Raw genomic sequence first — 25,997 nt, 5'->3', positions numbered from 1 at the left:
CCGAAACCAAATGCACATGCTCCTTTACAAGTTTATCACCGTAAAACCCATCGTCCTGCAGGTCTTGCACCATTTCCCGTTACTGATTTCATTACAAATTCAAAACCTATTTCTCCAAGTTCCTCAAGAGAACCACCTATTCCCGACACATCTCTTTTCATTTATCTGTTTATCTATGTCGGTTGATTGCTGACTTAGGACTTCGCTTCGCTATGAAAGATTTGGGCCCTGCTAATTATTTTCTCGGCATGGAGATTGTCCGGACATCGGATGGCTTATTTCTTTCTCAACATAAATATGTACAGGATCTTCTATTGCGTACCAAAATGGCAGCAGCTAAACTAGTTCATACCCCCGCTTCCTAATTAAGCTTCCTAATTGTATGCACATATTCAATTGTAAAATCTTTCCTTGTACAGATTGTCAACGCCTGTAAAGTCTCTGTGAATTTGTATAAATACCATATACTGAGATCAATGGAAATGGATTCAAACATTCAACCAAAACCTGTGTGTACTTTATGTTCTGCAACACTTAATCTTTTATACTATATATTACCTCACATTTCACCTCCAATTCTGACAACTTTGCACTACAAACATATGATGCATGTACATCTGTATCACCTCGAAGCCTTTCCACAATGCTTGAAAAATTCCAATTACTATGTTGTGCGGCAACATCTGAGAGGATAAACTTAGCACGGTTAATTCGATGCATCCAATCATTCAAATGAATTTTCAACAAGAATGTAATTGTCAAGAAATTTGTATGCCTTGAGAAACAAGTAACAGAATCACATCATTGACAAAACTCATGCAGGGAAGAAAGAATGCAGGCACGAAGAGATGCAACAAATCTTTCTTCCGGGTTCAATGACTTCACCGTCAATTTAAACACTTCAAAGTTATTAGAAGACCGTTTCTAATGGAGTTTGACTCTACTATATATTAGACAATGTGTAATATTACCTCACATTTCACCTCCAATTGACAATTGCACTACAAACATATGATGCATGTACATCTGTATCACCTTGAAGCCTTTCCACAATGCTTGAAAAATTCCAATTACTATGTTGTACAACAGCGTTTGAGAGGATAAACTTTGCACAGCTAATTCGATGCATCCAATCATGCAAATGAATTTCTAATGGGAATGTAATTGTTAAGAAATTTGTATGCCTTGAGAAACAAGTAACAGAATCACATCCTTGACGAAATTCATGCAGGGAAGAAAGAATGCAAGCACGAAGAGATGCAACAAATCTTTCTTCCAGGTTCAATGACTTCACCGTCAATTTAAACCCTTCAAAAGTTGGCTAGGGAAGGCTTCAATGACTTTTTGAGTCCTTCCGACACCCGAGAAATCAACTACCGTGATGAAGTCACTAGATGATCCTTTATAAATAATAATAAATAAATAAATAAAAAGCTTGAACTTCATGGGCTTTTAACGGGAACTGGCTCATGCCGAATCAGCCTCAAATTATATCGGTTTTTCCTCGGGTTGGTTTCGGGTCCCCGAGACAGAAAATCCAGAAGGGGTATAAGTGTCATTTCACGAAGAACCGCCACTATTCTTCTATAAAAGCTGATAGTTTCTTCCAGTGTCAGTTGTAAATCAACAATAACCGTTTTCAAGCAACCACCTTTCTTCTTCTAACTGCCATGGATTCCGCTTCGTGCTCAATTCTCCGAGCTCAGCCCTTTTCTTCTGCCGCCGCCATTTTCACGCCAAGTAACAACACCACTGCCCGCTTCTTCGCCCTCCCGAAGAATAACCGCAACCCCAACTTGGTCCCTCTATTTTCCTCCACTTTCCCAAGAAACCCAAATTTTCCCGGAAAATGTCTGCGATTCGATCGGTTCTCCGCTTTCAGCTCTCTCTGCGGCGTTCAGGACCAGAACCCATCTCAGGAGCTCGCTGTTCTTCTCGAAGTCGACGGGTAGGACGATTTGTTTCCCCTTCTTACTCCATGCATTTCTACTAATTTATGTCTTCTTTTTTTTCACATTTTCTTGCTTCTTTGATATCTTTTTCTTGTTTTAGTGGTTTCTTTGAAGCTATTTGGTGATGCATTGTTCGAATTGGACATGGGTTTTCTCGGAGATCTTTTCTTGATGATTCCCTTTGTTTCTTTCAGGGTTCTTATGGATGCTTACCGGATGGGGAACCGCCAAAGCTTCAATGCAGGTGGGAAAATGCAGTAATTTAATGCTAATGTATTAAGTTTTCTTGATTAACTTGCGTTTTATGTGTTAACCTCACTCTGTTATCTTGTGATATATTGGCAGCATTTAAGAAGCTCGGACAGCGCTGTACAGATTGGACAGAGCCTGTTTACTTGGACCTCCTAAGGTAGGAAATTAAAATTATGAGTAAATATTCATGAATTTATGAGTAAAGATTCATGAATTTAGATTATTTATTTGGTTTATTGTTCTTTAAGTTTTTTATTTGGTTTCTTGTTCTTTAAGTTATTTCGCAGGCATGAAATCATGATTCATGACTTATGCTTCAATCTAGCATGAGTCAATTGAATTACATTTCCGAGTGTGTATCTTATGCTTCAATCATAAGAGTTTTTCGATATGGATAGTCACAAGATTCTGACCCAGATTACTTGTTCCCTTTACAGTTATGCTTTGCCTTATTTTCCAAAGGTTCTTAAATGCAGTCTATGTTAATCTTTTCAGGGAGAGTGGTGGTGATGAGGAAAAGATGGTGAATTTGTATTTTAATCGGGTGTGTCACTATTTTGTTGTCTTTGAAAAGTATGAATAGCTTGTAGTGGCTCTTTGAAACTTTCCTTTGTTATGTATCTTTTTCTTCTGAATCTACGATAATCTGTCTTGCAGATTGGTTGGCCTAGTTCATTGCCGACAAGTGAGAAGGAGTCATTTGTGAAAAATGTCCTGAAAAAGAAGGTACGGTCTTATTCTAGACTTACGTCATTTGCACAAAACTTACATTATTAGTTTTGCTCGTTTGGTAGGATTGTGATCAATGATTGTTTCAAGCTTAATGTCCAGCATTGCATCGGAAAGTAGAATATACACTAAAGGAAATGTTAGTCTCTGAATCAATATATTTTGATCATTTAGTTCCGGTTAATCACTAAAGGAAATATATTTGGAGAAATAGCTACCTATGAAAATATATCATTTTTACACAAAAGAAATAGCTGCTTATCTGAGATAATTGCAAACTCATTTGACTTGTTACTTTGATAGCGTAGTACGTTATATCTTACAATAAAAGGTAAAGGGGTAAACACATTAATGAATGGGAGAGGCATTAATAATATCCTTTTATATTCCACCTGTATCTAAACATGTAATTAACTCACGTTGAGCTTCAAATTTACTTGGATGATTAGTCTTTTAGCTCTCCCATATGTAGAATGAAAGTAGCTAATATTAATTTGTTTTTGACAGAAAATTGCAATGGATGAGTTTCTGATGTCAGAAAGTTTGACTCTACGACCTGGAGTCGAAGAGTGAGTTTTTGATCTGCTTACAGAAAATTTACTTGGATGTTTATACAATCTTTTAGCTCTCAAATAAACCGAGTCTAAATTTCTGCTTGATATTTTTACCTTCTTCAAATATGAATAGCTTAGACCAAAACCATGTATAGAACCTCTTTATCAGTGCTCATTTAGACATTCTTGGCTTCAGCTATATTTTCAGAATTTCAGAAATTTGGAAAAGCTTAAACCAGTAGATAGAACCTGGTATGAATAGTTTTCAGCTTGACCAACATTTGGAAATTCAGCTGAAGTCTTGCCAGAAAAATGATGTCAAATCGAAGTTAGCTTGCATTTAGGGTTTAGGGTATGAATAGCATTATTGCTAATGCTGATTTTAGATATTGATACTCGCCCGCCTGAAAGGTTAGCATATTTCATTTCGTTTTATTGTTTGTTATTGTTACAGTACTGAAGGGTTTTCTGATGTTCAGGTTTTAAGAGAGACGTGTGATTTTGTCACGTTTATGTATGATTCTGCTTATATTAGACTATGAAGAGATTATATACTAATTTGTCCCGTTTGTATTTAATCCCTTGCTGTTATGGTTGCCAAATGCTTGTGCAAGTTCCTCTCCTTCTTTCTCATACTCTTTATGACTGAGTAGAGTAATATATTGTCTAACTTTCTTGTTCGCTTGGCGTGTTAATTGTTTTCTGCCAGCTTAGAGAAGATCATTGTTGCATTGCAAGCCGGGGCAGAAGTTGCTGGACTACCTGTATGCGATTGTGTTCTTATTGCAGGAAGCCAGTCCGGTGTGGCTGGAGCTGAGCGAGTGGGCATGCCATGCCTTGTTTTAAGAAGCAGGTGAAGGCTTTTTTTAATCGCATAGAACAAACTCCTGCCAGGTTACAAGGCTTTTTTTAATCCTTGTTACTGAATCAAGTTTTTTCATGTATTCCTGTAGTTTGACGGCTAGAGATGAGTTCCCTTGCGCAAATGCGATAATGGATGGGTTTGGAGGAGCAGAGCTGACCATCCCTAAACTGCGCAACAAGAGACGGTCATGAAGTCCAATCATGTTCCTAAACTGTGCAACAAGGGACGGTCATGAAATCAAATCGTGTTCCTCTTTTTGCCAGACAATTAATCTCGATACTCTAATTTCTTCAGTCTGGAGCTCTTTTAGTTGCCTTGTAATTTTTTTAAGCCAGAGTTTGCAATATAAGAGCTGATCCCTTATAAATATACATCGTCTCAAGTAGCTTTCGCAACATGTTTCAGAGTCTTTTCTTTGAACATGTCCCATAATTGTTATCACTGTACCGGTATATGATTAGGGTATTTTAAACAGCTAAACTCTAGAACCCTAGATCCATGTTTCATCAGTATATATAGAAATTTTGTGTAGTGCGCAGATTTTACAATGTAATTAAAACCGGGCACACAGCGAGCCCCCTTTATTTTCATTTCAACAACACAAGAAACAAAATTGAAAAGAAAGAAAACTATCGCACAAGAGAGTAGCGACTCTAAATCAGATGCAAGGGGTACAAACAACAGAGATCATACATCATCAAGATTCAACTTCCTCAACGCTTTCCGTTTGCCTTTGTCTTAAAGGAGGGCTTGAGTATTCCATGCCGCCATCTGCTGACGAGATATTGGATGACACTGAGGACTCTGGGAATGAGCTTGTTACTGGATTTGGCTGAGGTGTTTCATTTCTATAACTCTGAGAAGCAACAGAAACTGGTGACCTTTGTGCTTCTGGCGTTTGATTCCCCTGAGCTTCTTCTGCGAGTTTTCTTAGAAGATTCATGATAGTTGGAAGAAACCTCGATGAAATAGATAGTATCCCTGACAGCTGGTAACACCAAACAACGGAAACTAAAGTTAGGAACTGCTTTAATTACGGAAATTCCAATTTGATGAGAGACTGTATCCAAAAAGGCCAGCCCCGGGTGAAGTCTCTATCAGATTAGGACCTCCAGCCGTTGTATTGTACATTCAATTCCAGTTTTATACTCTACCAAGTACCAAGTGAGAAGGAAAAAAAAAAAAAAAAACAAGTTTCATACTTACAGCGCCATGTTGGAACTGTCCCGAAATGTCCATCTGTACCCATAAGGCCTTCGAAAGTAAAAATGCAACGAATAGAACCAAGAGGTAGAGAGGGTTCCTGTATCATTTGAAGAAAAAAGGCACAGTGATTAACAGATGTGCAAGATATTAGGGTCTGGACAGTTGACAAATGTGCAAAACCTAAAACTCGGAAAAGGAAAACAAAAAAAAAGAACAAACGTAATTACTTTAAAAGCATCATAAATTCGTTAAAACCAAGAACGATCATCGCCATAATAGCCCATGGAGGAGGTAACCAGTTGTTACTCCGCTTGTGAGCCTCCTGAAAGTACAAAAGCAAACAGCATCAGGATCGAGCTGCGAAGTAGAAAGATAGGGAGCTCGTTACAAAATAATATTAGGATGCTAGGATTTTTCTTTGTAGAAAAACCAGAATACTTGATAATAAGTTGGTCCTATCTGACTAAGCCGTTCCCAAGTCAAGAATCAGCAGAATTTTCAATATCAAGTGTTTCCGTATGTTTTGTTTCACTATGAAACTAAATCCAATTTACACAAGAACTCCCGCCCAAAATGTCATCCGAGGGGAATGCATGCGTCCTATTTCCAAGTTCCTTGTCGTAGTTGCTCATTACTTTTGCAGAAACATGTTCCAATATTCATATTTTCATAATTCAAATCTTTACAGAACATTTCATGAAAGATAAAATCCATTTATTCTACATGCAACACTGATTAAACGATATAAAAACAATTAGACTACTGAATTAAACTTCAGATAAGAGAAGTTATAAAATATACCTGTGCCGAAACAGCTTGAGTGACACTATATTCCGTCTCTGCTTTGAACTGCCTCCACAATGACTTGCACTGTACTGGGGTAATTAAGGTATCCTTTGAAGAAACCTAGTTCAGAGATAACCTTTTAATAAGAAAGGAGTTTCATCATAGAAAATTTTTACATTACCAAAACCCATTAAATTAGTGGTACCTCTTCCCAAGAGCTTGAGGCAAGAGGATCTGTAGAAGGTCCTAGCTTCCTATTTTGTGAAGATGAAACAGTAACAGTCCCATCCACCAGAGAAGAAACGAGGACATTTTCAATATTATCTGGCTTTTCATCCAAGCGAATGGCAGCCATGGTGGATAAAAGCCTCAGAGACTACATGAAAGAGATAATTAAAGAACTGAAACATCACTTTAAGTCAGAATGATAGATAATATGTACTTCCACAAAAGTCCCCAATGATTACCGCAGTTCGTGCATCCTTGGTAATACTTCTAATGTCTTCTTTCCCAGTCCAAACCCTTGGCATTGAATCACTGTCATAATTGAAGACCGTGCCAAACCTGAGAAATGACAACAGAAGTGATCAGCAACCAAAATGACAACATAAAAACAGAAGAGATGATTTCTTAACAAGTTCCTACCGATCCTTCATGTGGATCATAATTTTCCCAGCCTCTTCTCTTGCTTTTGTCTCCACCACATTTCTCGCATAATCCTTCAAATGTTGCTTCATTTTGACAACCGTTTCGTTGTCCAACTCAAAATTAGCAACTGCAGTTGAGAACTCCGATACTGCAACTTCTGTCTCACGATTAAGAAGTTTCTGTATCGAAGCCCAGGTGTCTTTTGCACCAGTTTCGAGTAGAGCCTCTACAGGACCACTTAAAGACGAAGAAAGTTTTTTCTGAAAAATAAAGGGTATTTTCATTAAGAAATTTGAATAACAACAGATTATGAGCCTAACGTTATAAGTATACTCTTGGAATAACCAAGACTTTGATACATTATCAGAGCACTACCTCATAGCTGGAATTCAATTCTGCCAGTTTTGCACTACGAACTGATGATGTATGTACATCTATATCACGTCGAAGCTTTTCCCGTACTTTTGAAGCATCCCAATTAGCTTGTTGTATGGCAGCACCTGAAAGGACAAACAAGTCAAAGTAATAAAAGAATATTTTGGTTGACAAACATGTTAATTAGCTAAACAAATTCTATTACCTGCACATCCTTTCTCAAACTCAAGCATAGAAGACTGAGCACAAGTACACACAGATGAAGCAAATCCTTCTCCTTTGTTCAACGATTGCTCCAGCCTCACTTGAAAATCTTCAAGCGCTTTAGAACGTAGGTGTCCAAGCATAGCTGAGTACGCAGGGTAAACAAACTGAAAAATTCAGAGGAAAGCAATGGGGTCATGCTTCGGTAACGATGTTTAGCTGTTGATTTAAGCATAATTCTTTGATAGGGATCCTTGAAGGAGATAGTTTATGTTGCCAATCCGATTCATTATCACGGTGTTCATTCTAAGATTTAGGCCAACAGTAACGTGGTATGTGAAACTGACAACCAAACTAAAACCACTACTAATCACGACTTCCCTATGGTGCAAAATTGTCTAAGAAACTGAAAACATAACTAAAGCCTCTGTTAAAATAGAGAGACAAAGAGAGTAGCCATACATCCAATACTTTTGACTCCAAAAATTGTTGTTTTGAGTTCCGTACACCTTCATCAAAGTAGATGGCCTCCATATCATATCTATGATGCATAAGCGAGATCAAGACATACAAAATAAAGTCAGAACTAGAAACAGCACATGCCCATAAAACACTAACAAAAAAACTTCCAGCGAATAGAAACACACACAACAGGTAAGAATACATATAAACATTTAGTTTAAGTGGCAAAACTAGAACCCCAAAAAAAATGGTGGACCGTGTAACATGTTAAATACAAACATATTTAAACCAGAGTTAAACTTACTCAGAAAGATACGTGGCTAGAATGGAACTGAGCCTTTTACCAAAGCCTTGTACCGGACCAGTTTCAACAGCTTCTTCCAGTGCTAACCAACGCTGAATCATGTTCACCCAAGGAATGACCGGTAAAACTTTCTTGAATATGCTAGAAGTATAATCATCTCAAAAATGGGGATAAATGACCACATACCTCATCATGGACCAACTGTTTGAATTTCTGGTTGGCTATCTCTTCACACCGAACCGTAGCAACCATAACCTAATTAAATTATTTACAGTATGTATACATATTATATGCACATGAGAAGTGAAGACCACAAATTATCAATGGGAAGAAAATAAACTAACAAACCTTGTGAGCGGGAAGATCCAGGTCCTTGTTCTCTTTGATTACTTTCCAAATCTGTTGTGCACTAAAGGAAAATCCTGACGCGGGGACAACACCACGTCTATCACCAGCAAGCCCTCCTGGAGAAATAGAATGGTAAAAGCGCTGCCTCAGTTGAGCAACCTGCATGATACAAGCCATACCTGTAAGTACCACCGCAAACTTTTATAATGACAGAAATTAATTACTTAGGAATATAGGAAATGTTTTTTTTAATATGAACTACATCATACAATTATGTACATAACATATACATATACAACTCTTCAGTGGATGGTACAACACACCCCAGGAATCAAAATTATAAAATAGAAATGTGATGACCAATAGGAATTTTGGACACGATAATTGCTTCTGATAGTAAAGGGGTTACCTCCTCGTTAAACTTCTCCTCCTTCTCTTCATAACTGGACAAAGCAACTACTTCTACCTTCATATTAAAAAATGAAGTATCAGAGACAAAAGGCTTTGACTAATAAGAACATTATACAAAGCAAACATGACCAGAGAGTAGAGAAGAATATAAGAGATCTCACAGTAAAAAATTCGCTCAAGGGGGTACTTTTATGGGCTTGGGGCTTCGGTACTCCATCCCATATCTGCAGAATTTACAATACTTAGAGATGTATGAGAAAAGGAATAAAGTATAAAAGCAACATAGAGCTGAAGAAAAAATTACCTTCTGTATATCTTCCCTTAGCACAGGTTCCAAATATTCAAAAGGGGTCTAAATGAGCAGCCACAAACAAGAAAGTATTAATATGCAACAAGAAATCATTTCACGAGGACAACTTAATGAGACAGATCCTGTTAATATGCACACGGAGTACGCTCATACCTTTGTTTTATCACGTATAACAAAAAGTAACTTCGTTTTACGGGGGCTGAATAGGCGCATCATGACCTATAGACATTCAGAAACCAGAACTTCATTAACTTTGGCAGAGAATGGTGAGTAGATGGTAGATGTAGACATAGTTCTAGAGTACCTGAAAAACTGTTTTCAGTAAAGGTTTATTAGCAGCTTGCTCCCGACCAATATCATGACACCACCTGTATACAAAATCCAATCTCCAATTGATATCTAGAAGAAATTTCAAATTACTGGTAAAGCTTACGTATATTCTACGAATTAAAATTAGCCTACGTATATTCTGTATATTCTGTAAATTAAAACGTCAGTTAACATTAGCACTCTGAACTAAAAGCTCATAACTGGAATAACCCCTGTTTTCGTGAAAGGTAAAGTTCAATGAGATGGTATCAGAAGCTTCTTTCCTCAGTTATTGATAAACCAAACTCACACCGGCTTTGCCTTGCTAAAAACCAACTGAACTAGATACCAATACATATGACAATCTTAAAACTGAACTAGACACCTCTACTAATTTGATATAACACTTGTGGAAATAAGTTAAAATACAATCCACTAACAAATTGGATCAACCGCTACATATAGTCACCAACTATGCAAGTAAGGTAGACTATCGGCCAGGTGATTCCAAGACAAATAAAAACACACAAGCTTACATATTTATCAGCACAATGTCCGAAACTGCCAAAGCAAATAGGGCGCTTTGCTTCTCAAATGTAGTATCATCCTGAAAACAATAGAGTTACAGAGGAAGCTCAAACAGTTAACAAATCCGAGAACTTTAACGAACATCTTGCAGCTCTAACTATATCCTCCCCAGAAACACACAATAGAATTTAATGGAAATCCGATTACCTCGCCTCTCTCCCTCCCATCAGTCCCCTCCAAATCCATGGCAATCGTGCACGGCTCGATGCCAACACACTTGGCAATCCAAATACCCTTTGTTGTTTGGCTCCTAATACAAATCCACAAAATCAGATAGTCCTCTCTCCCAAAAAGCACTTATTCCAAAAGCAAAACAAATATTATAAAAAAAAACACAAAATTAACCACACAACCAACTAAACCTCAGAAACTAACCTTCCACTGTAAGCATCCATCTCCCTAAACTTAGTCCGAAACAGATGATTCAACAAAGTGCTTTTCCCTGCAATCTCAAAATCCATCAGCACCCAAACCGAATTCACCAAAAACCTCAAAACTCATCCAAATCGAATAAAGTTCCAAACTTTTACCGCTGCTCTGCGGACCCATGATTGCAACAACCGCATAAGAGAGTCCACACTCAGCAAGCTTGACTTCCTTCACGAACCTATCGAGCCCATCTGCGTTGAATTCTCCGTCGCCATAGATTAGTTGCGTGGCGCAGCAATCTTCCTCCATCTCAAAACCTTCCAAGTTTGCAACTTTCTAGCAGCCACCGACTCGTATGTGTATCTATACTTGAAGAGGAAGACGACCCAAGATTCTATATGCTTCCTTCCACCTCAAAGCTTCTGAATTAAGCATGAACTACAAGCTTTTTGCTGAAAGAGGAAAGAGAGCGAGAGAGTAGAGAGGAACACGGGAAGACAGAGGGCTCAATTTTTGTGGAGCGTCGAGATCTATTTCTTATTCTTCTTTTTTTTTTTTACTGGATTCAAGAAATAGTCCATGTGGCGTTGAATTCGTTTGGTTTTGGATTGTCGTTGGTGTCCACCTAACACTTCTCCGTATGGTGAAAGCTCCGTGTTTATCGCTCACTAGTAAAAAAGTAAATGAATTACTTGTGTGAATTTTATGTAAACATCTTTACTTACTTCGAATTTGGGAGGTAAAGAATTTTTAAACTTTCGAAGGAATCGCAAAATTTAGACTAACGTTTGGGGTGTTATGATATATCCACCACGTTTTTTAATATTTTAGACTAAACAAACATTCCTTTTGAAAATTTAATCAAGCATTTTCTTAAAATTTTGGTTATTAATTTCAGTTTTTCACATAAATTTATTTTGTTTAGAATTTTAGTTTTCCACGGCTTTTTCTAGGCATTTTTTTTTCTTTTCCTCTTATCCCTATATTTATGCATTTATTATCCATCTCTATGCATTTTTTTATTGTTTGTTATAATTTTACTTTTTTTTTTTTTGTGAATATTGACACACCCCGACCGAGATCAGGACGTGCTGACCGTCACGCGGAGGTGACGTAACCATGTGCACAGTGCGGAAGCTAATAAAACAATAATGGAAGTAGTAATACGAATAAATAAAAACTAGCATACAATAAGTAATAGAAACAAGTGCTAGCGTAAGTGAGACACGAGTTCAGAGCATAACGCCTAAAGCAGTCCAAATGAAAATGACGCGACAACAGTACACCCGAAGGTGACCCTACGCTGGTGATCGTCTGTCAGAAATGCTGGGAAAGCCCTCTGGGAAACCACCGAACCTGCTAGACAACTAGAACCTGGAGGGGCGCAAAACAAAAGCGTGAGTGGGCAAAAACAAAGCTTTTCAAAAACCATTTAACAAATAAGTTCTAACCCCTCGCCGTAAAACCTGTATACTTCCCAGAAAATAAACATATGTACATATATATATATATATACCAATCATGCTCAAGAATATGCCATGTCGGAACCTCAGAATGAAATGCAAGTGCTCAGGTATAAATCATATCAATAACATATAGTCTGGCAGCCGGAATCACCTAACGTGACCTGTACGGCTGAATCTAGAGCTCAAATCTCAATCTCAATAACTAAACCTACCCACGAGTCGGAACCACCTAAAGTGGTCTGTACGACAGGCCTGGGTGTAATACATATAAACGCTCTAGTGCTACGATCACGTGAAGGCTGTGCGAATAATCGCGGGTCACCTACGAGTCGGAACCACCTAATGTGGTCTGTACGACAGGACTGTGCACCTAACTTGAATCCAAGCTGAGCGTGTGGTGCGGGAGATGAACATCACGTGAAGGATTGTGCCCTACTCTGGGCGAGAGCACTAACACCGGGGGTGCAGGTTATGAGCTCTTTAAGCATCTCAAATCGCTACTGAACGTAAACATGCATAACACTTACCTGGCACTTACCTGTGCGTCCACAGCACCCAATATGCATATGTATATATATATGCAACTAATAATGCGACTAGCGATGCACAAACAACGATAATATAATGCATGGCATATGGCAAATAACAATTCAATTCTATTTCTGGGAAAATATAAGTATATAGGTATATACGGAAAACCAAAAGCCCACTCACTGGTATGTGGAAGGGTCGTAGCCCCCTTGCCCCGAGTGACCACGCTCGTCCTCGGGATAGGTATCACCTATATGCGAAACAACTACAAAAACGTTAATTTTAAAGCACATAACCAACCTTTTGAAATAACTTCTCATACAATGCTCAAATGGGGTGTATGAATACACCAACGTGATCTACTCAACCTCAGGAACATCCCCATATTTTTAGAAAAAATTTCCACCGCCGCATGCGCCGGCCACGCGCAGGCACGTGCCTGGCACGCTGACGGCGTCAACTGATGCCGTAGGGAATATTCCGTCAGTTCTAACGGATTCTGTCAACGGCGTCAGGAATATTCTGTCAGACTTGACGGAATATTCCGTCATCTTCTCCGGCGCCGGAAAATCGGGAATTTTTCAAACGTTTATATCTTCTTCGTTTTTCACCCAAATTTCACAAAATTGGTACCAAAATGAAGCTTAGAACTAGAGGAACACAATTATACCACTTTTAAGGGCTAAAAACCACAAAATCTCACCTGTAAAATCAACCCAACTCCGGCCAACTTCGAAACTAGTGATCCCGACGTCCAAATCCTTCAAACGAACCACCCCGAGCCTCATAGGGACCTCACCAAGCTACCTACAAGCTTGAAATTCCCTAAAACGTGAGAAATCACGTGTGCATGAACAGTACTCGAAATCGGACATCGTGGATTCGACGTGAAAACGATGGTGTTCTTACCTGAAAATGGTATAGTTGGACTCCTACAAGCCTCACGAGTTCGAATATGTGCTTGGATTCCACGATCTGTGAAGGTTTGATGGGTGTGTGGGTGTGTCCGTACGTTTTCAAAGAGAAATGGGAAGGAATGGGGCTCGGGACAGGTGCAGAGAAACAGGAGGAAAGGTTGTGGTGTGTGGGAAAATGTGTGTGGCCTACAACATGCCAACCAAACTCAAAAACAACCAATAAACGTAAAGCAATCAAACTAGGGGCAATTTCGTCTTTTCACACGTACGTTGTAATATTTCTTGAATGGGCTGTCACAATATAGTAGAATATTTGTAAAAAAAAATTGTCAGATTTTATTATTTAGAAGACCCAACACGTAATAAAGATTTGTTTGATTATATAGCTACATCTAGTTACCTATAATATGGACACATTTAGTTTTATAGTGGATTTGATTTTTTGTATTTCTTGGTACATTTGGAATGTAAATGTACCAAAGGGGTTATCAAATAGAGACATTTGGTTTTGTGGTACATTTGTGATTTTTTGTTCATTTGGTCTTTTGGTACATTTGGAATCTAAACGTACCAAAAGGGTTACCTGACAATGGGCACATTTGGTTTTATGGTATATTTGGTTTATCTGTACATTTGAAATCTAAACGTACTAAAAGGGTTGCATAACAATGGGTACATTGGGTTTTATGATACATTTGAATTTTTTGTACATTTGGTTTCTCGGTACATTTGAAATCTAAATGTACCAAAAGTTAATACTTTTGTTCTCAAATATACCATAAGTTTTAAGTATATTTTTTATATATCTATACGTGAAAAAATATGTATTGAAGACTTTTTATTGAGACATTTTTAATAGAAAGAGATTTTTTTTTTTAAATAATGATAATAAGTTAATGAGAAATTAATTAATTAATTTTTATTTTATTTTATTAAAAATGTCATTTAATGTGTAGAAGGGGATTAACGAAATTAAATTCCTATATTGTAGGTAATTAGTTGTTAAGTTATTTTATGCCTCTATATAAATGCATTTAAATTAATGACATGGAAATTAAATAAATAGAAAATTATTGAGGTAGCAATTGATCAAAGCACCTTAATCAAATCTTTAAAATGGATGAATGTTTAATCTAACAACTATAGAAATGATGTAGGGCATTCTAATTTTCCCTTGACGTTTTGATTTATCCTATTTTAATATTGCTTATTTTAAAATAGGGAATTTTAATAAATAAATAAAAACTCATTGTATTGTTCACTTTAACGAAAAATCACATTTTTACACTAAAAAATTCATCCTGATACTATTCACTTTAACCTTTATTTTGTCCTTATCGTTAAAACTCAAAGTTTTCAATTCATTTTCATTAGTTTTTCTTTTAAAGTATGAATTGAAGAAAAAAAAAAGTTGAAAATTATGTTACAAAATTTTTAGGATAAGACTTGCATGTTTAAGGGTATTGAATTACATATAAGGTAAGATTTTTCAACGCCCATTTTTGAGGATATTGAACTACAAATTTTGCGGACAAGGGTCCGTCCTGTAACGTTTTGCAAATGATTTAAAATAAAAATAAAAAAACTGTAGTGTAAAACGAAAATGATTAATAAGATTTTACATTTTTTGTGATTGGAGAAAGTGTCTGGTAGTTTAGTCTGAGAATGATTTCAAAAAATAAAAACATTGAAAACATGGTTTAGTAGTAATGGTGGTGGTAGTGGCAGAGGTACAGGTTATGGGGGTCATGTTGAGACGATGGCAGTAATATCAGTTGTTGTCACATCCCGGCCTGGGCCCCCACCACATCTCAAGCTCAACTTCACTATAGCACGATATTATCCGCTTTGGGCCCCGACCATGTCCTCACGGTTTTGTTTTTGGAAACTCACACGAAAACCTCCCAGTAGGTCACCCATCTTGGGAATGCTCTCGCCTGAACTCGCTTAACTTCGGAGTTCCGATGGAATCTGAAGCCAGTGTGCTCCCGAAATGCCTCGTACTAGGTAGAGATGAGAATATACACATAAGGTTTACAGGATCCACTCCCCTGGGCAATGTGGGATGTTACAGTTATGCCGATGGTGAGCAGGGCTGTGATAGCTCGTCCCGAATTATTTGTACCGCATGTGCAAAAGACTAAAATGCCCTTGGACGTTAATGGGTGTTGTGGGGTGTTGTTTTGTTGTTTTTGGTGGTTGACTTTACAGGACACACACACACACACACCCATACCACTCCCGTCACTCTCTCTTTCTCTTCTCTCTCGGACTTCATCCCATTTCCTTTGCAATTGTACGGATGAACTTCAAAACCAATCTTGCACATGCGGATCGACGTCTAGAAGGTAAGCTTCGAACTCCTTGCAAGCTTCTGAGTTCATCCATACCATTTGTGAGACTTGAAGCCTTCGAAAACCTCAAGAACCCTAACCCCAGTTTTCATGCATTGTTCATGCACATGTGATCGTGAAGTTTTTAGGAGTTTTTAAGGTCATAGGGAGCTTTAGGAGGTCCTCACGAAGCTCGGAGAAGAAAGTTGAAGCGTTTTGGACATCAGGAAACCCAGTTTCTGTGACTTGCAGGTTTGGCCAGAATATCCTGGATTTTTCCAACGAGATTCCATTGGTTTTAGGGCTTTAAAGTGGTAAGATTTTTTTCTACTCGTTGTAAGCTTCAATTTGGTACCAATTTTATGGAATTTGGTTGAGAAATGAAGAAGATATGAAGTTTTGAAAATTTTTCAATTTCCGCGCGAGAATTCGAGTTGCAGACGGCAACGCTGACGGCGGTGGACGGTGGCGGCCGGCGAGACTCGTTGAAGAAGACGATGAATATTCCGTCAACTCTTACGGAATATTCCTAATGGCAGTTAACGGCGTCAGGTTAGTTTTAACAGAATATGCTTGCTTTTGGATGGAATATTCCCCAACGCCGTCAGGGATTTTGTCTGTGTGCCAGGCACGTGCCTACGCCTGGCCGGCGCGTCTAGCCGTGCCTTGGCCGGCGTGTGAGGGTGCGTGAGACCTCGGAAAATTATTTTAAAAATATGGAGATGTTCGTGAGGTTGAGTAGATCACGTTGGTGTATTCACACACCCTATTTGAGCATTGTATGAGAAGTTATTACCTAGTTTTGGTTATGTGCTTTAAATTGACGTTTTTATAGTTGTTTCGCATACAGGTGAGACATATATCGAGGACAAGTGCAGTCACTCGAGGCAAAGGGGTTACGACCCTTCCACATACCAGTGAATGAGCTTTTGGTTTTCCGTATATACCTATATACTTGTGGTTTTTCCCAGAAAATGATATAGAATGTTTATATGTTTAAAATGTCATGCATAGCGTTTGCCTATTTATTTATGCATTAGTAGTTGCATATATGTATGTTTGGTGCTGTGGACACACATGTAAGTGCCAGATAAATTTATGGTTTATGATTGCAAATTAGTGGTTATGTGAGATGCATTGAGAGCTCATAATCTGCACCCCCGGTGTTAGTGCTCCCGCCCAGAGTAGGGCACAATCCTTCACGTGATGTTCACCTTCCGCACCACACGCTCATCTTGGATCCAAGTTAGGTGCACAGTCCTATCGTACATACCACTATAGGTGGTTCCGACTCGTAGATGACCCGCAATTATTCGCCCAGTCTTCACGTAATCGTAGCACTTGAGCGTATTTATTTACACCCAGTCCTGTCATACAGACCACTTTAGGTGGTTCCGACTCGTGTGCAGGTATAGTTAGTGAGTTGGGGATTTGAGCTCTAGATTCAGCCGTACAGGTCACGTTAGGTGATTCCGGCTGACAAGTTACTTGCATTGATTGACATTACCTGGGTTACTTACATTTTATGCGGAGGCATTTGACATGGCATATTTCTGAGCATGTTTTCGATATATGTATATATATTCTATTTTCTAGGAAACTATACAGGTTTTACGGCGAGGGGTTAGAACTTTTGATAATGAAATGATTTTGAAAAGCTTTGTTTTTGCCCACTCATACTTTCTATTTTGCGCCCCTCCAGGTTTTAGTTTAGGTTGCTCTTTTGGTGGCTTACGAGTAATCCACGGCATATCTGACAGATTATCACCAGTGTAGGGCCACTTCTGGGTGTGTTTAGTTAGTGTTTGTTCCTCTGGACTGCACTAGGCTTTCTATGCTCTGAATATTGTTTTTCACCCTTACACTTGCACTTGTATGTTAATTACTCTGTTTTGTTGTTAGTTTTCATTTTTCATACTTTTATTATTATCTTTTGCTTTCACACTGTGCACATAGCTACGTCACCCTCCCGTAACAGGCAGCATGACCTGATTTCGGTCGGGGTGTGTCAAGGACCGTCTCTAAGATTTCTGAGATCCTACGCGAAATTTGAGGGCTCATCCTTAAGATAGTTTTTTTTTTTTTTTTTTTTTTTTTTTTGTAACAATGTATTGATACTAGAAAACAGTCACTTAAATCCAAACAAATTTTAACACTCACTGAATGCTAATTTACAAATGTCATTAATTAATTATAAGTAAAAAAAGAGTTACCAACATAACCTTCACTAAATAATCAAAAGTAATTCATTCTTAAACAACCAAACATAAAAAACAAAAAACTTCAAAACTCTAACTTTGAAGTTTCACTTGAACATATAATATTATTATATATATCGTTTTCGGGTGTTATTATTGGCACACAAAATATCTCATTGTACTCCAAATTCTTATATTTAGAAAGAAAAAAATTACTCTTATAAGAAGTGCACAAAAAGATTTTAAGGTACTAACAAAAATAATTTTTTTAAAATATATAACTTTATTACATAATATTAGATGACAAAAAATTTGGGGGGCCCTTCAAATTTGGGGCCCTATGCTACTGCACCTTTGGCTCCCTTCAACGCCCCCTCTAATGGTGAGATGGTAGAGGGGTGGTGGCTGTGGTCGCGAAGGTGACGGTAGTTGAGGCTATGGTAATGGCGAAGAAGATGGTGTCAAAGATGGTGGTTGTGGTGGTGATGATGGTGAGACGATGGAGAATGTGGTGGTGATCATTTTGGCGGCATCATTGGTGACGGTAGTGGTGACATACATGTTTATATTTCTTATTAAAACTCTAACCTTGTTTTATAATGTATCTTTTATTTTCAATTATTTTGAAAATTGTTTTTGAAAAAAGAGGAAACATCAAATGATGTTCTACAAAACTTAGGCTAAATATTGTTTTATCAATTTCTCGTTTTTTTAGTATGTTTTCATAAAACAGTTTACTGAACACATTTTCACCCATTTTTGCATCTAGAAAACGAAAAACTGTTTTGCTAAACGTTAACAAACATACTATAAGACTTTAGTTCCTTGTTATTAAATATAGGAAAGTCATAAATTAAAATAACTTTATTTCCTCTCATGTGACATTCCTTAATTCAGGAGGAGTAAGAATTGGAAGGAATGTATGTTCCTGCATAAGCAATAATTATTTTGTAAAAAGATGGTGTAAATGCATGCATGATAAAAAGAGTAATCATTAGACATGCTGATAAACAATATTAGCTACATTTCATTCTTCAATGTTTCCAATTATTAGATTAAGATTACAGTTTAAGATATAATATAAGTTCATAATGACGGTGATGTTATTCACACTTGAAAATAGCTAACATGCATTTTTTTTTATGAATAAATTAAAAATAAATATAACACGTGGAATACACAATGACATTTTGAAAGTGTCACAACAATTCCCTTATAAGAATTCATGTATATCATTTCGTAACATTTCAGATGTAGTTATTTCTAAATTATATTTTTATATTTTTTTGTCAAAATTTTGTTTTGTATCTACAGAAAATATTCTTTGTTACTTTTGTTTGCAAATCTAAGAGATATATATTATACATCCTTATAATTGAAGGTTAGGAAGAAACCAAAAAACTTCCTAAAAATACCAAAGAATTTATGCCAAAAACGAAGACTGAAATGATATAAAAGTATCATATCAAGGTCCAGATCTAAGTATATTCTGCATTGGGCCCTGGGCCTCGTTATAAGTACGTAGTAGGGAGAGGTGGGCTCTTTGTCCAAAGTAAAAAAAAAAAAAAAAAAAAAAAAAAAAAAATAGAGACGTGGGCTTGGGCCATCTCAATCATGAGGGCTGAATGTACTCTATGACTACCCTTTTAGTCCGGTTCCATTGAGCCCTTTAATTAGATGATTGCCACTTAATACTACAGTATAGTGATATTCTTCTTCATTTGTAAGTGAGAGGTCTTAGGTTCGATTCTCATCAAAGGCAAATTTGAACCACATTATTGTTAGTCCATTATGAAGCTAAGCCCACCCCTCTCATCTTTAGTGTAGATTCTATCGTCTGTTAAAAAAAAAAAAAAAGAAGAAGAAGTTAATTTTGTTAATTTTAGGACTAAATGTGACCTATAACTATAGAGATGATCTCGGTATGTGTTCATATGGGTACTGCAGTCGGAATTCAATTACCCTTTTTTTATTGGTTCAAATTCGCTTTTGGCAAGAATCAAACCTAAGACATCTCACTTATAAGTGAAGAGGAATACCACTAGACCGTAGTACTAAGTGGCAATTACCTCTTGAACATTTATAAATAAGCAACCACCTTCCAACTATTAGATTACAGTTAACTTTACATCCACAAATTTGTCCAAATTATTAAGTTTTTGCCATGTAATCTCAATTTTCCCTCAATCCAAACATTCTACGTACATGATGTTTTCTTTTTCTTAAAGGCACACCTAGTCACCATCTTCATCACAACCAAATGGTCATTTAAACATTTGATGTTAGGTCTTAAATATCAAAACTAAGCTTTGATACTTAAAACATACGATCGAAGTAATTAACACATTTTTTTTTTTTTTTTTTTTTGGGTCAAACGATAGATTTTGTTAGATTAGCCACCAACAGGATTTTGACCCATGCCGTTATGCAATAGCTCAACACATTTCCACTACTTTGGTAAAGGGCCACTTGCAGAAATCTTAGTCATGTTTGATGTGGAGGAATAGTCCATCCATCTTAATCCTTCAAGTTAGAATCAAACATTCATGTTCTTCATTAATTGCACATGAACATTTAGCTAGTCTAGCCCCTCATATCCAACATGGCTTAAACTCACGACGTCTTGCAAAGACCCGAACTACAAGTACATACCGACATTGAATATCATCGAAGTGTTTACAAAATATATTTTTTGTAACGTTATATGTATTTTATTATTCGAGTGAGTGTACCGAACACCCGAATATATCTATATCCCTTGTTAATCTCTGCCTTTTGAAGGAGAATAGGGAAGCCTTGCTCCTTATCAAGGACTAATGTTGGTGGTACATGGATGGATACGTACAATACAATACAAGCAATGATACAACAATTATACATGAAATTTACTTAGTGAATGAACCCATGTCATTGATTCAATATTGGTCCCTCTAAAATGCGACCTATTTTGGCTTTTGATGAAGCCTAGCTATACATTAAGGTTTCATCACCCATCATCCATCAATGCCCATACCTTTACACCATGGTCTCTAAATTAATGTACAAATAAATATAAATTTTCATAATTTGAAGTCAGGAAACTGTTCTGTTATCGTGGCGTTCCGGTCTAATTCTACAACGTTATGTATAAATTTTTTCCATATTACATTGTATTAGCAAATCAAAACGCCACATGAGAGTGTACGTGTTCCATTTAAGCTGCTGTCACACCTAGTCACCATCTTCATCACAATCCAAATCTAATTAATGGCAGATAGCTAGGACCCAGATTAAAATCTTAGCCAATATAGTGCGATCACATTCACACATAAATGCATGAGCCAAAGAAGTAAGTATTTAATCTGCTAAATGACCATACTACCCTAGGTTTTGGTTACCCTAAAAGGAGCAGGCTAGAGGCCAAAAACTAAGAAAGAAAGGGACTAGTCGTGGGGTTTCATGACCCCATTGAAACCATCCTTCCTGGTCAAAACCCTAGTCAAAGCAACTCTGTCACATATATCACAAGTTGTACCCCACACAAGATTAGGATCCTATCCGGATCCTCTACAAATAGGATCCTATCCGGATCCTCTACAAATAGGATCCGAAGAATCATTCATTCATCGCACATCGTGCGTTTAGAAATTATTTTTAATTTAAAATTGAATAGAAACAATACCTAACGAAAACTAGCTGCACGATGTACAATGAACAGATATAATTAATTGATCATCCAAATCCCCACAAAAGGGATCCAAAGAGGATCCTTATCTCCTCCCCCCCCCCCCCAACCCACAATGTCCTAGCTAAGGGATAATTAATTTTTTGAAATGGCTCATAAATTAAAATGGACCTTATAAAAAGTTTTCATGTATAAAGAGCACTGTCACGTTGTGTTATGATTAATTCTACTCAAATTATAATATTTATTTTTATTTTTATTAATATACTCTAAAGAGAAATACATACACTTTTGTCCATCGATAATATAACACAAAAAATACTAGCATATAACAAGTATTCTCATTACACGTAAAGGCTTCTCCAAATCTTCAAAAAGACGAAATTGACACTTGTATTTCACATAAAGAACAAAAGTGTCCTCTTCGAAGAAAGCACCAAGTTTTGGGGTTGTGTGGTAAATTAGTGAAAGTTTGATAGGGTTTTCATGCGACATGGGCAATTATTATTTTAACATTCTTTGCATGCATGGCATAGCATGGGATTAAGGGACTAATTAAACTAAATCTAATTGATTAGGGTAGATTCTTAGTCATTTTTTAGGCTTTTGATGTAGATTTATCCTGCTAGATCTTCTTCTTCCCCATGGAAAGAAAAATATAATGCTGCTTTTGCGCATTACCATGCACAACAATGCTCAACCCATCATTGCAAGAAATTAGTTCTCAACTCCCTAAAGAATATTTAAAGTCAATTATCAAATAAAAAAAAGAAGTGTTATTGGCACTCTAAAAATCTCATTCTACACTTCTTACAAGTGTATTTTTCTTTCCTAATATAGAAAGTTTGGAGTGTAAAATGAAAATTTTGAAGTGCTAATAATAATTCACATAAAAAAAATCATAATTTAATTGTGTTTCAATGAACTTTACTGTTAATAAGACATGAGAGAAATGCTATGGAAACCCTTTTAAAGTTGAACATTTTATAGACTTTGTGCAACTTTTGTAAAATATTGTGTAAAAAACATGAGATGACAGAGAGTTCATGGAGAGTCTCAAAATTGAGAGTCAATTCTCGTGGCAACATTGTAAAATATTCTACCAAAAATATGAGGTAGCAGAAAGTTCATAAAGAGTCTCAATCAACTTTGTCATTGTAAAGAGAAGAGAGGCTATGGGATTTTCTGGGATTTGATTTTGTCAGTGAAATTCTTGTATTCTTCAATATAATTAGAAGTCTTTTCATGTTTTATACCATCATCCTTCTCATTATCATATCAATGACCATCAATATTAATTAGCTCTTAATATAATAATATTCATTTCTCACATGTTTGAAGCTCTCATCTTACTATCATATGAATCGCCTGCAATACTGCTTATATTCTTACAGAGTTAGAGTGATCATTTTCACATTCCTGTTTTTTCTTTTACATTTCTCTCAATCAGTTTCTTTGACTTTCATTTAATTCATTCAATAAAAATTAACAACAAAAGCAGAAATGCAAGATCAGAAAAGCTAATATTCTCTTCACTTTTAGGTTTTAGCTGTGGTTAGGTTAAAATGAAAAAAAAAAGAAAATCTACAATTTGAACGGGTGTCATGATGAGAAGCTACACCACGGGTAGGGGTGAGTGACAGTCATGTATTGACCTCTCTAATGCCAGCAGGCACCGCATTTTTTTCTCTTCAAATCTCTCTCACTCTCTGAAAATTTTTGGGGTTTGTTGTAGATGTCAGTTTGAATGGATTTGCTTGGCCTTTTCTTATAATGGTACTTTACTGTCACAGACTCTCTCTCTCTCTCTACCCTCACAGCCTCTCTCTCTCTCTTTTCTTCACTGTGGGGAGCAGTAGTGGTTTGAATAAGTAGATTCAGATTTGAACTTTAATCTTTGAAGATTTTACATGGTGTAAGATCAACCCTCAAGCTCTCAAAAAGGTTGAAAATTTTAAGACAAAAAGAAACAATACAAAATACATCATAGCTATGGGTTAATAGTGTAAACAGGTACCTCCGTCTTTACTTCCCAGTTATCTTCTCCCCCTCTTGATGCAAAAACCCAAAAACCCTCTCCTCCTGCAAAACTACAAACCATACATGGCAACATCAAACACCACTTAAGAGCGTTGTTTAAGAGCCCTAGATCATTTTTAAGGTAACCCCATTAATTACCCCTTTCCTAAATTAGCAATAATCTCATTGAGGTTTGACTGGTTTGAACACCACAGTAACACATCCATCAAATCAAATCCACCCTCCATAAAGGACCCATTACACCATTTTTCCCTCCCCTCTCTCTCTCTCTGATCTCTCTCTCTGATCTCTCTCTCTCTAGGTCTAGGGGAATGCTGCATGCATTTTGGTGATGGCTGGACAAGGAGGAAATGGTACTAGCAGTGTGATCATGAGGGACTACAGGAAAGGGAACTGGACAGTGGGGGAGACAATGATTCTGATAGAGGCAAAGAAGATGGATGATGAGAGAAGAATGAAGAGAAGTGGGGGTGGGGAAGGGGGTAGTAGTAGTAGTGGAGGAACTGATCAGACAACAAGATCAATGGGCAAACCAGCTGAGCTCAGGTGGAAGTGGGTGGAGGACTACTGTTGGAAAAAAGGTTGTTTGAGAAGCCAAAACCAGTGCAATGACAAGTGGGACAATCTCATGAGGGATTACAAGAAAGTGAGAGAATATGAGAGGAAGATTACTAATGTGGGAGAAGGGAAAGGAGAAGAAGGTAGTGCATCTTATTGGAAGCTTGAGAAGAATGAGAGGAAGGAGAGGAACTTGCCTACAAATATGGTGCTTCAGATTTATGAGGCTTTGGTGGATGTAGTGGAGAGGAGAGAAGCTGCTGGTGGTGGTGGTGGTTATCAGATTAGAGGTCATCAGGTGGTGGGAGGAGCTTCTGTTTCTGGTTCAAATGTTGGGATTAGTCCAAATATTGGGTATGGTTTGGAGAGGCCTATAATTAGTACCACTGGTGTTCATCAGCAGCCTTCTTCTTCACTTCCTCCTCCTCCTCCTCCTCCTCCAGTTCTGCAACATCATCATCAAATCTCAGTTCCAACAATTGCAGCATTGCCACTTCTTCCACCAGCTACACTGGCAGCCCAACCACCACCTGCTCTCCAATACGCACAGGTGATGCCCACAGTAGGTACTCTCTCTCTCTCTCTCTCTCTCTCTCTCTCTCTCTCTCTCTCCAGTCAATAATTATTGGATTTTTCATTTTTATTATTCCACCAAATTTGTGAAGCACTTAGAGGAAGATTTAATTGGAGTACAAATAGCAGGTCCCTAACGTTAATATGTTTAATCACTTGTTCATGAAGTAAAAGCTTAATTAAACAACTAATTTATTGGTACTTATATATTCCAATCAAACCGTAAGTTCTGTTAAATTTTAGGCCAATTTCTCCACTAATAAAAGATTTATTTATGGACTTTCTATTATTTCATGGAAAAGAAAGAAAGGGCAGTATTGATAATTATTGTGTGCATTGCATGGTAATGAATGATTAATAATATGATGAGTTAGTATACATCGATTCGTTGAATTAGTGCAACAACATTTTGACTATTGGGAGACGTGTGAAATAATATCAGATTCTGATACAAGTGAGCATTCAGACTCACCAGCTAAAAGGAGGAGGAGGGCAAGTGGAAGAGGTGGAGGTGGTGGCGGTGGAGATCAAGGAGGAACCAGTGGAACCGTGAGCGCAAGCACCTCAAGTGAAGTGGGAACTGCCATCGCTGGAGGTGCTTCCTTGATTGCAGAAGCACTTCAGGGCTGTGAGGAGAGAGAAGAGAGGAGGCACAGAGAGATGTTGAGTTTGCATGAGAGAAGGCTACAGATCGAGGAAACTAAGACTGAGATCAACAGGCAAGGCATTAATGGCCTCATTGATGCCATTAACAAGCTTGCAAATTCCATCCATGCCTTGGCTTCCAACAAGAACCAACAGCCACCTCCAAATTGATTAAATTAATTAGTGATCATCATCATCTTAATTAATTTACATTAATATTTTCTATTTATTTATATGACCATAAGATAGAAAAAGAGAGAGGTAGAGATTTCATTGATCTCATTTGGTGATTGTACATAATTTATAAACCCCTTAATTTGTCATTTTTTCCTTTTGACTAGATAAACCCCATTTGTGTTTTGAGTTTCATGTTATTGGATTCACTTACTAACGATTCTAA

The 25,997-nt window shown here is 37.3% G+C and overlaps 3 protein-coding genes and 1 long non-coding RNA gene across 5 annotated transcripts; 2 read left to right on the top strand and 2 right to left on the bottom strand.

Moving 5' to 3' along the window:
- Nucleotides 1-1,535: 1,535 nt before the first annotated feature.
- LOC137727439 (CBBY-like protein) lies at nucleotides 1,536-4,721 on the top strand. The gene is made up of 7 exons (XM_088678645.1): nucleotides 1,536-1,948; nucleotides 2,147-2,196; nucleotides 2,298-2,361; nucleotides 2,700-2,748; nucleotides 2,862-2,930; nucleotides 3,441-3,502; nucleotides 4,441-4,721. The coding sequence occupies exons 1-7, from the start codon at nucleotides 1,671-1,673 to the stop codon at nucleotides 4,541-4,543; spliced, it is 675 nt and encodes a 224-aa protein (XP_088534771.1). The 5' UTR covers nucleotides 1,536-1,670; the 3' UTR covers nucleotides 4,544-4,721.
- Nucleotides 4,722-4,892: 171 nt separating this feature from the next.
- Nucleotides 4,893-11,302, bottom strand: LOC137727865 (protein ROOT HAIR DEFECTIVE 3 homolog 2). 2 transcript variants are annotated; one of them, XR_015952680.1, is made up of 22 exons: nucleotides 10,834-11,215; nucleotides 10,679-10,745; nucleotides 10,451-10,553; nucleotides 10,252-10,322; nucleotides 9,711-9,774; nucleotides 9,560-9,625; nucleotides 9,401-9,448; nucleotides 9,258-9,320; nucleotides 9,095-9,151; nucleotides 8,686-8,844; nucleotides 8,524-8,592; nucleotides 8,338-8,429; nucleotides 8,034-8,112; nucleotides 7,573-7,738; nucleotides 7,368-7,492; nucleotides 6,990-7,252; nucleotides 6,812-6,908; nucleotides 6,550-6,720; nucleotides 6,360-6,464; nucleotides 5,786-5,915; nucleotides 5,559-5,655; nucleotides 4,893-5,340 (listed from the first exon to the last, which is right to left on the bottom strand). XR_015952680.1 is itself a non-coding variant. In XM_068466701.2 (22 exons), exons 1-22 carry the CDS (start codon nucleotides 10,979-10,981, stop codon nucleotides 5,050-5,052), a joined length of 2,496 nt encoding a protein of 831 aa, XP_068322802.2. In that variant the 5' UTR covers nucleotides 10,982-11,302; the 3' UTR covers nucleotides 4,893-5,049. The 2 variants fall into 2 exon arrangements, 1 of the variants encoding a protein (XP_068322802.2); XM_068466701.2 differs by having other exon boundaries at nucleotides 5,786-5,880; nucleotides 10,834-11,302.
- Nucleotides 11,303-23,643: 12,341 nt separating this feature from the next.
- LOC148693798 (uncharacterized) lies at nucleotides 23,644-25,548 on the bottom strand. The gene is made up of 2 exons (XR_015951956.1): nucleotides 25,425-25,548; nucleotides 23,644-23,871 (listed from the first exon to the last, which is right to left on the bottom strand). It is a non-coding gene; the product is annotated as an uncharacterized LOC148693798 (long non-coding RNA).
- On the top strand, nucleotides 23,816-25,997 carry LOC137730312 (uncharacterized). Its single transcript, XM_068469382.2, has 2 exons — nucleotides 23,816-24,945; nucleotides 25,395-25,997. Exons 1-2 carry the CDS (start codon nucleotides 24,153-24,155, stop codon nucleotides 25,766-25,768), a joined length of 1,167 nt encoding a protein of 388 aa, XP_068325483.2. The 5' UTR covers nucleotides 23,816-24,152; the 3' UTR covers nucleotides 25,769-25,997.

This window comes from Pyrus communis, chromosome 10 (genome assembly GCF_041283825.1).
Source record: "Pyrus communis isolate YQ-2024b chromosome 10, ASM4128382v1, whole genome shotgun sequence".
NCBI lineage: Eukaryota > Viridiplantae > Streptophyta > Magnoliopsida > Rosales > Rosaceae > Pyrus > Pyrus communis.
The sequence above is the reverse complement of the archived record's forward strand: the minus strand, read 5'-3'. Positions and strand labels throughout refer to the sequence as shown.

Excerpts from the sequence above, each read along its gene's own strand:
- LOC137730312 (XM_068469382.2), top strand. The coding sequence starts at position 24,153 with ATGGCTGGACAAGGAGGAAATGGTACTAGCAGTGTGATCATGAGGGAC. Across the intron at positions 24,946-25,394 it reads ACAGGTGATGCCCACAGTAG|ATTCTGATACAAGTGAGCAT; the intron begins GTACTCTCTCTC and ends AAATAATATCAG.
- LOC137727865 (XM_068466701.2), bottom strand. The coding sequence starts at position 10,981 with ATGGAGGAAGATTGCTGCGCCACGCAACTAATCTATGGCGACGGAGAA. Across the intron at positions 9,152-9,257 it reads CCTTGAGCGAATTTTTTACT|GTAGAAGTAGTTGCTTTGTC; the intron begins GTGAGATCTCTT and ends TTTAATATGAAG. Across the intron at positions 5,341-5,558 it reads GACAGTTCCAACATGGCGCT|CTGTCAGGGATACTATCTAT; the intron begins GTAAGTATGAAA and ends TGGTGTTACCAG.
- LOC137727439 (XM_088678645.1), top strand. The coding sequence starts at position 1,671 with ATGGATTCCGCTTCGTGCTCAATTCTCCGAGCTCAGCCCTTTTCTTCT. Across the intron at positions 2,197-2,297 it reads CCGCCAAAGCTTCAATGCAG|CATTTAAGAAGCTCGGACAG; the intron begins GTGGGAAAATGC and ends ATATATTGGCAG. Across the intron at positions 3,503-4,440 it reads CTACGACCTGGAGTCGAAGA|TTTGACGGCTAGAGATGAGT; the intron begins GTGAGTTTTTGA and ends GTATTCCTGTAG.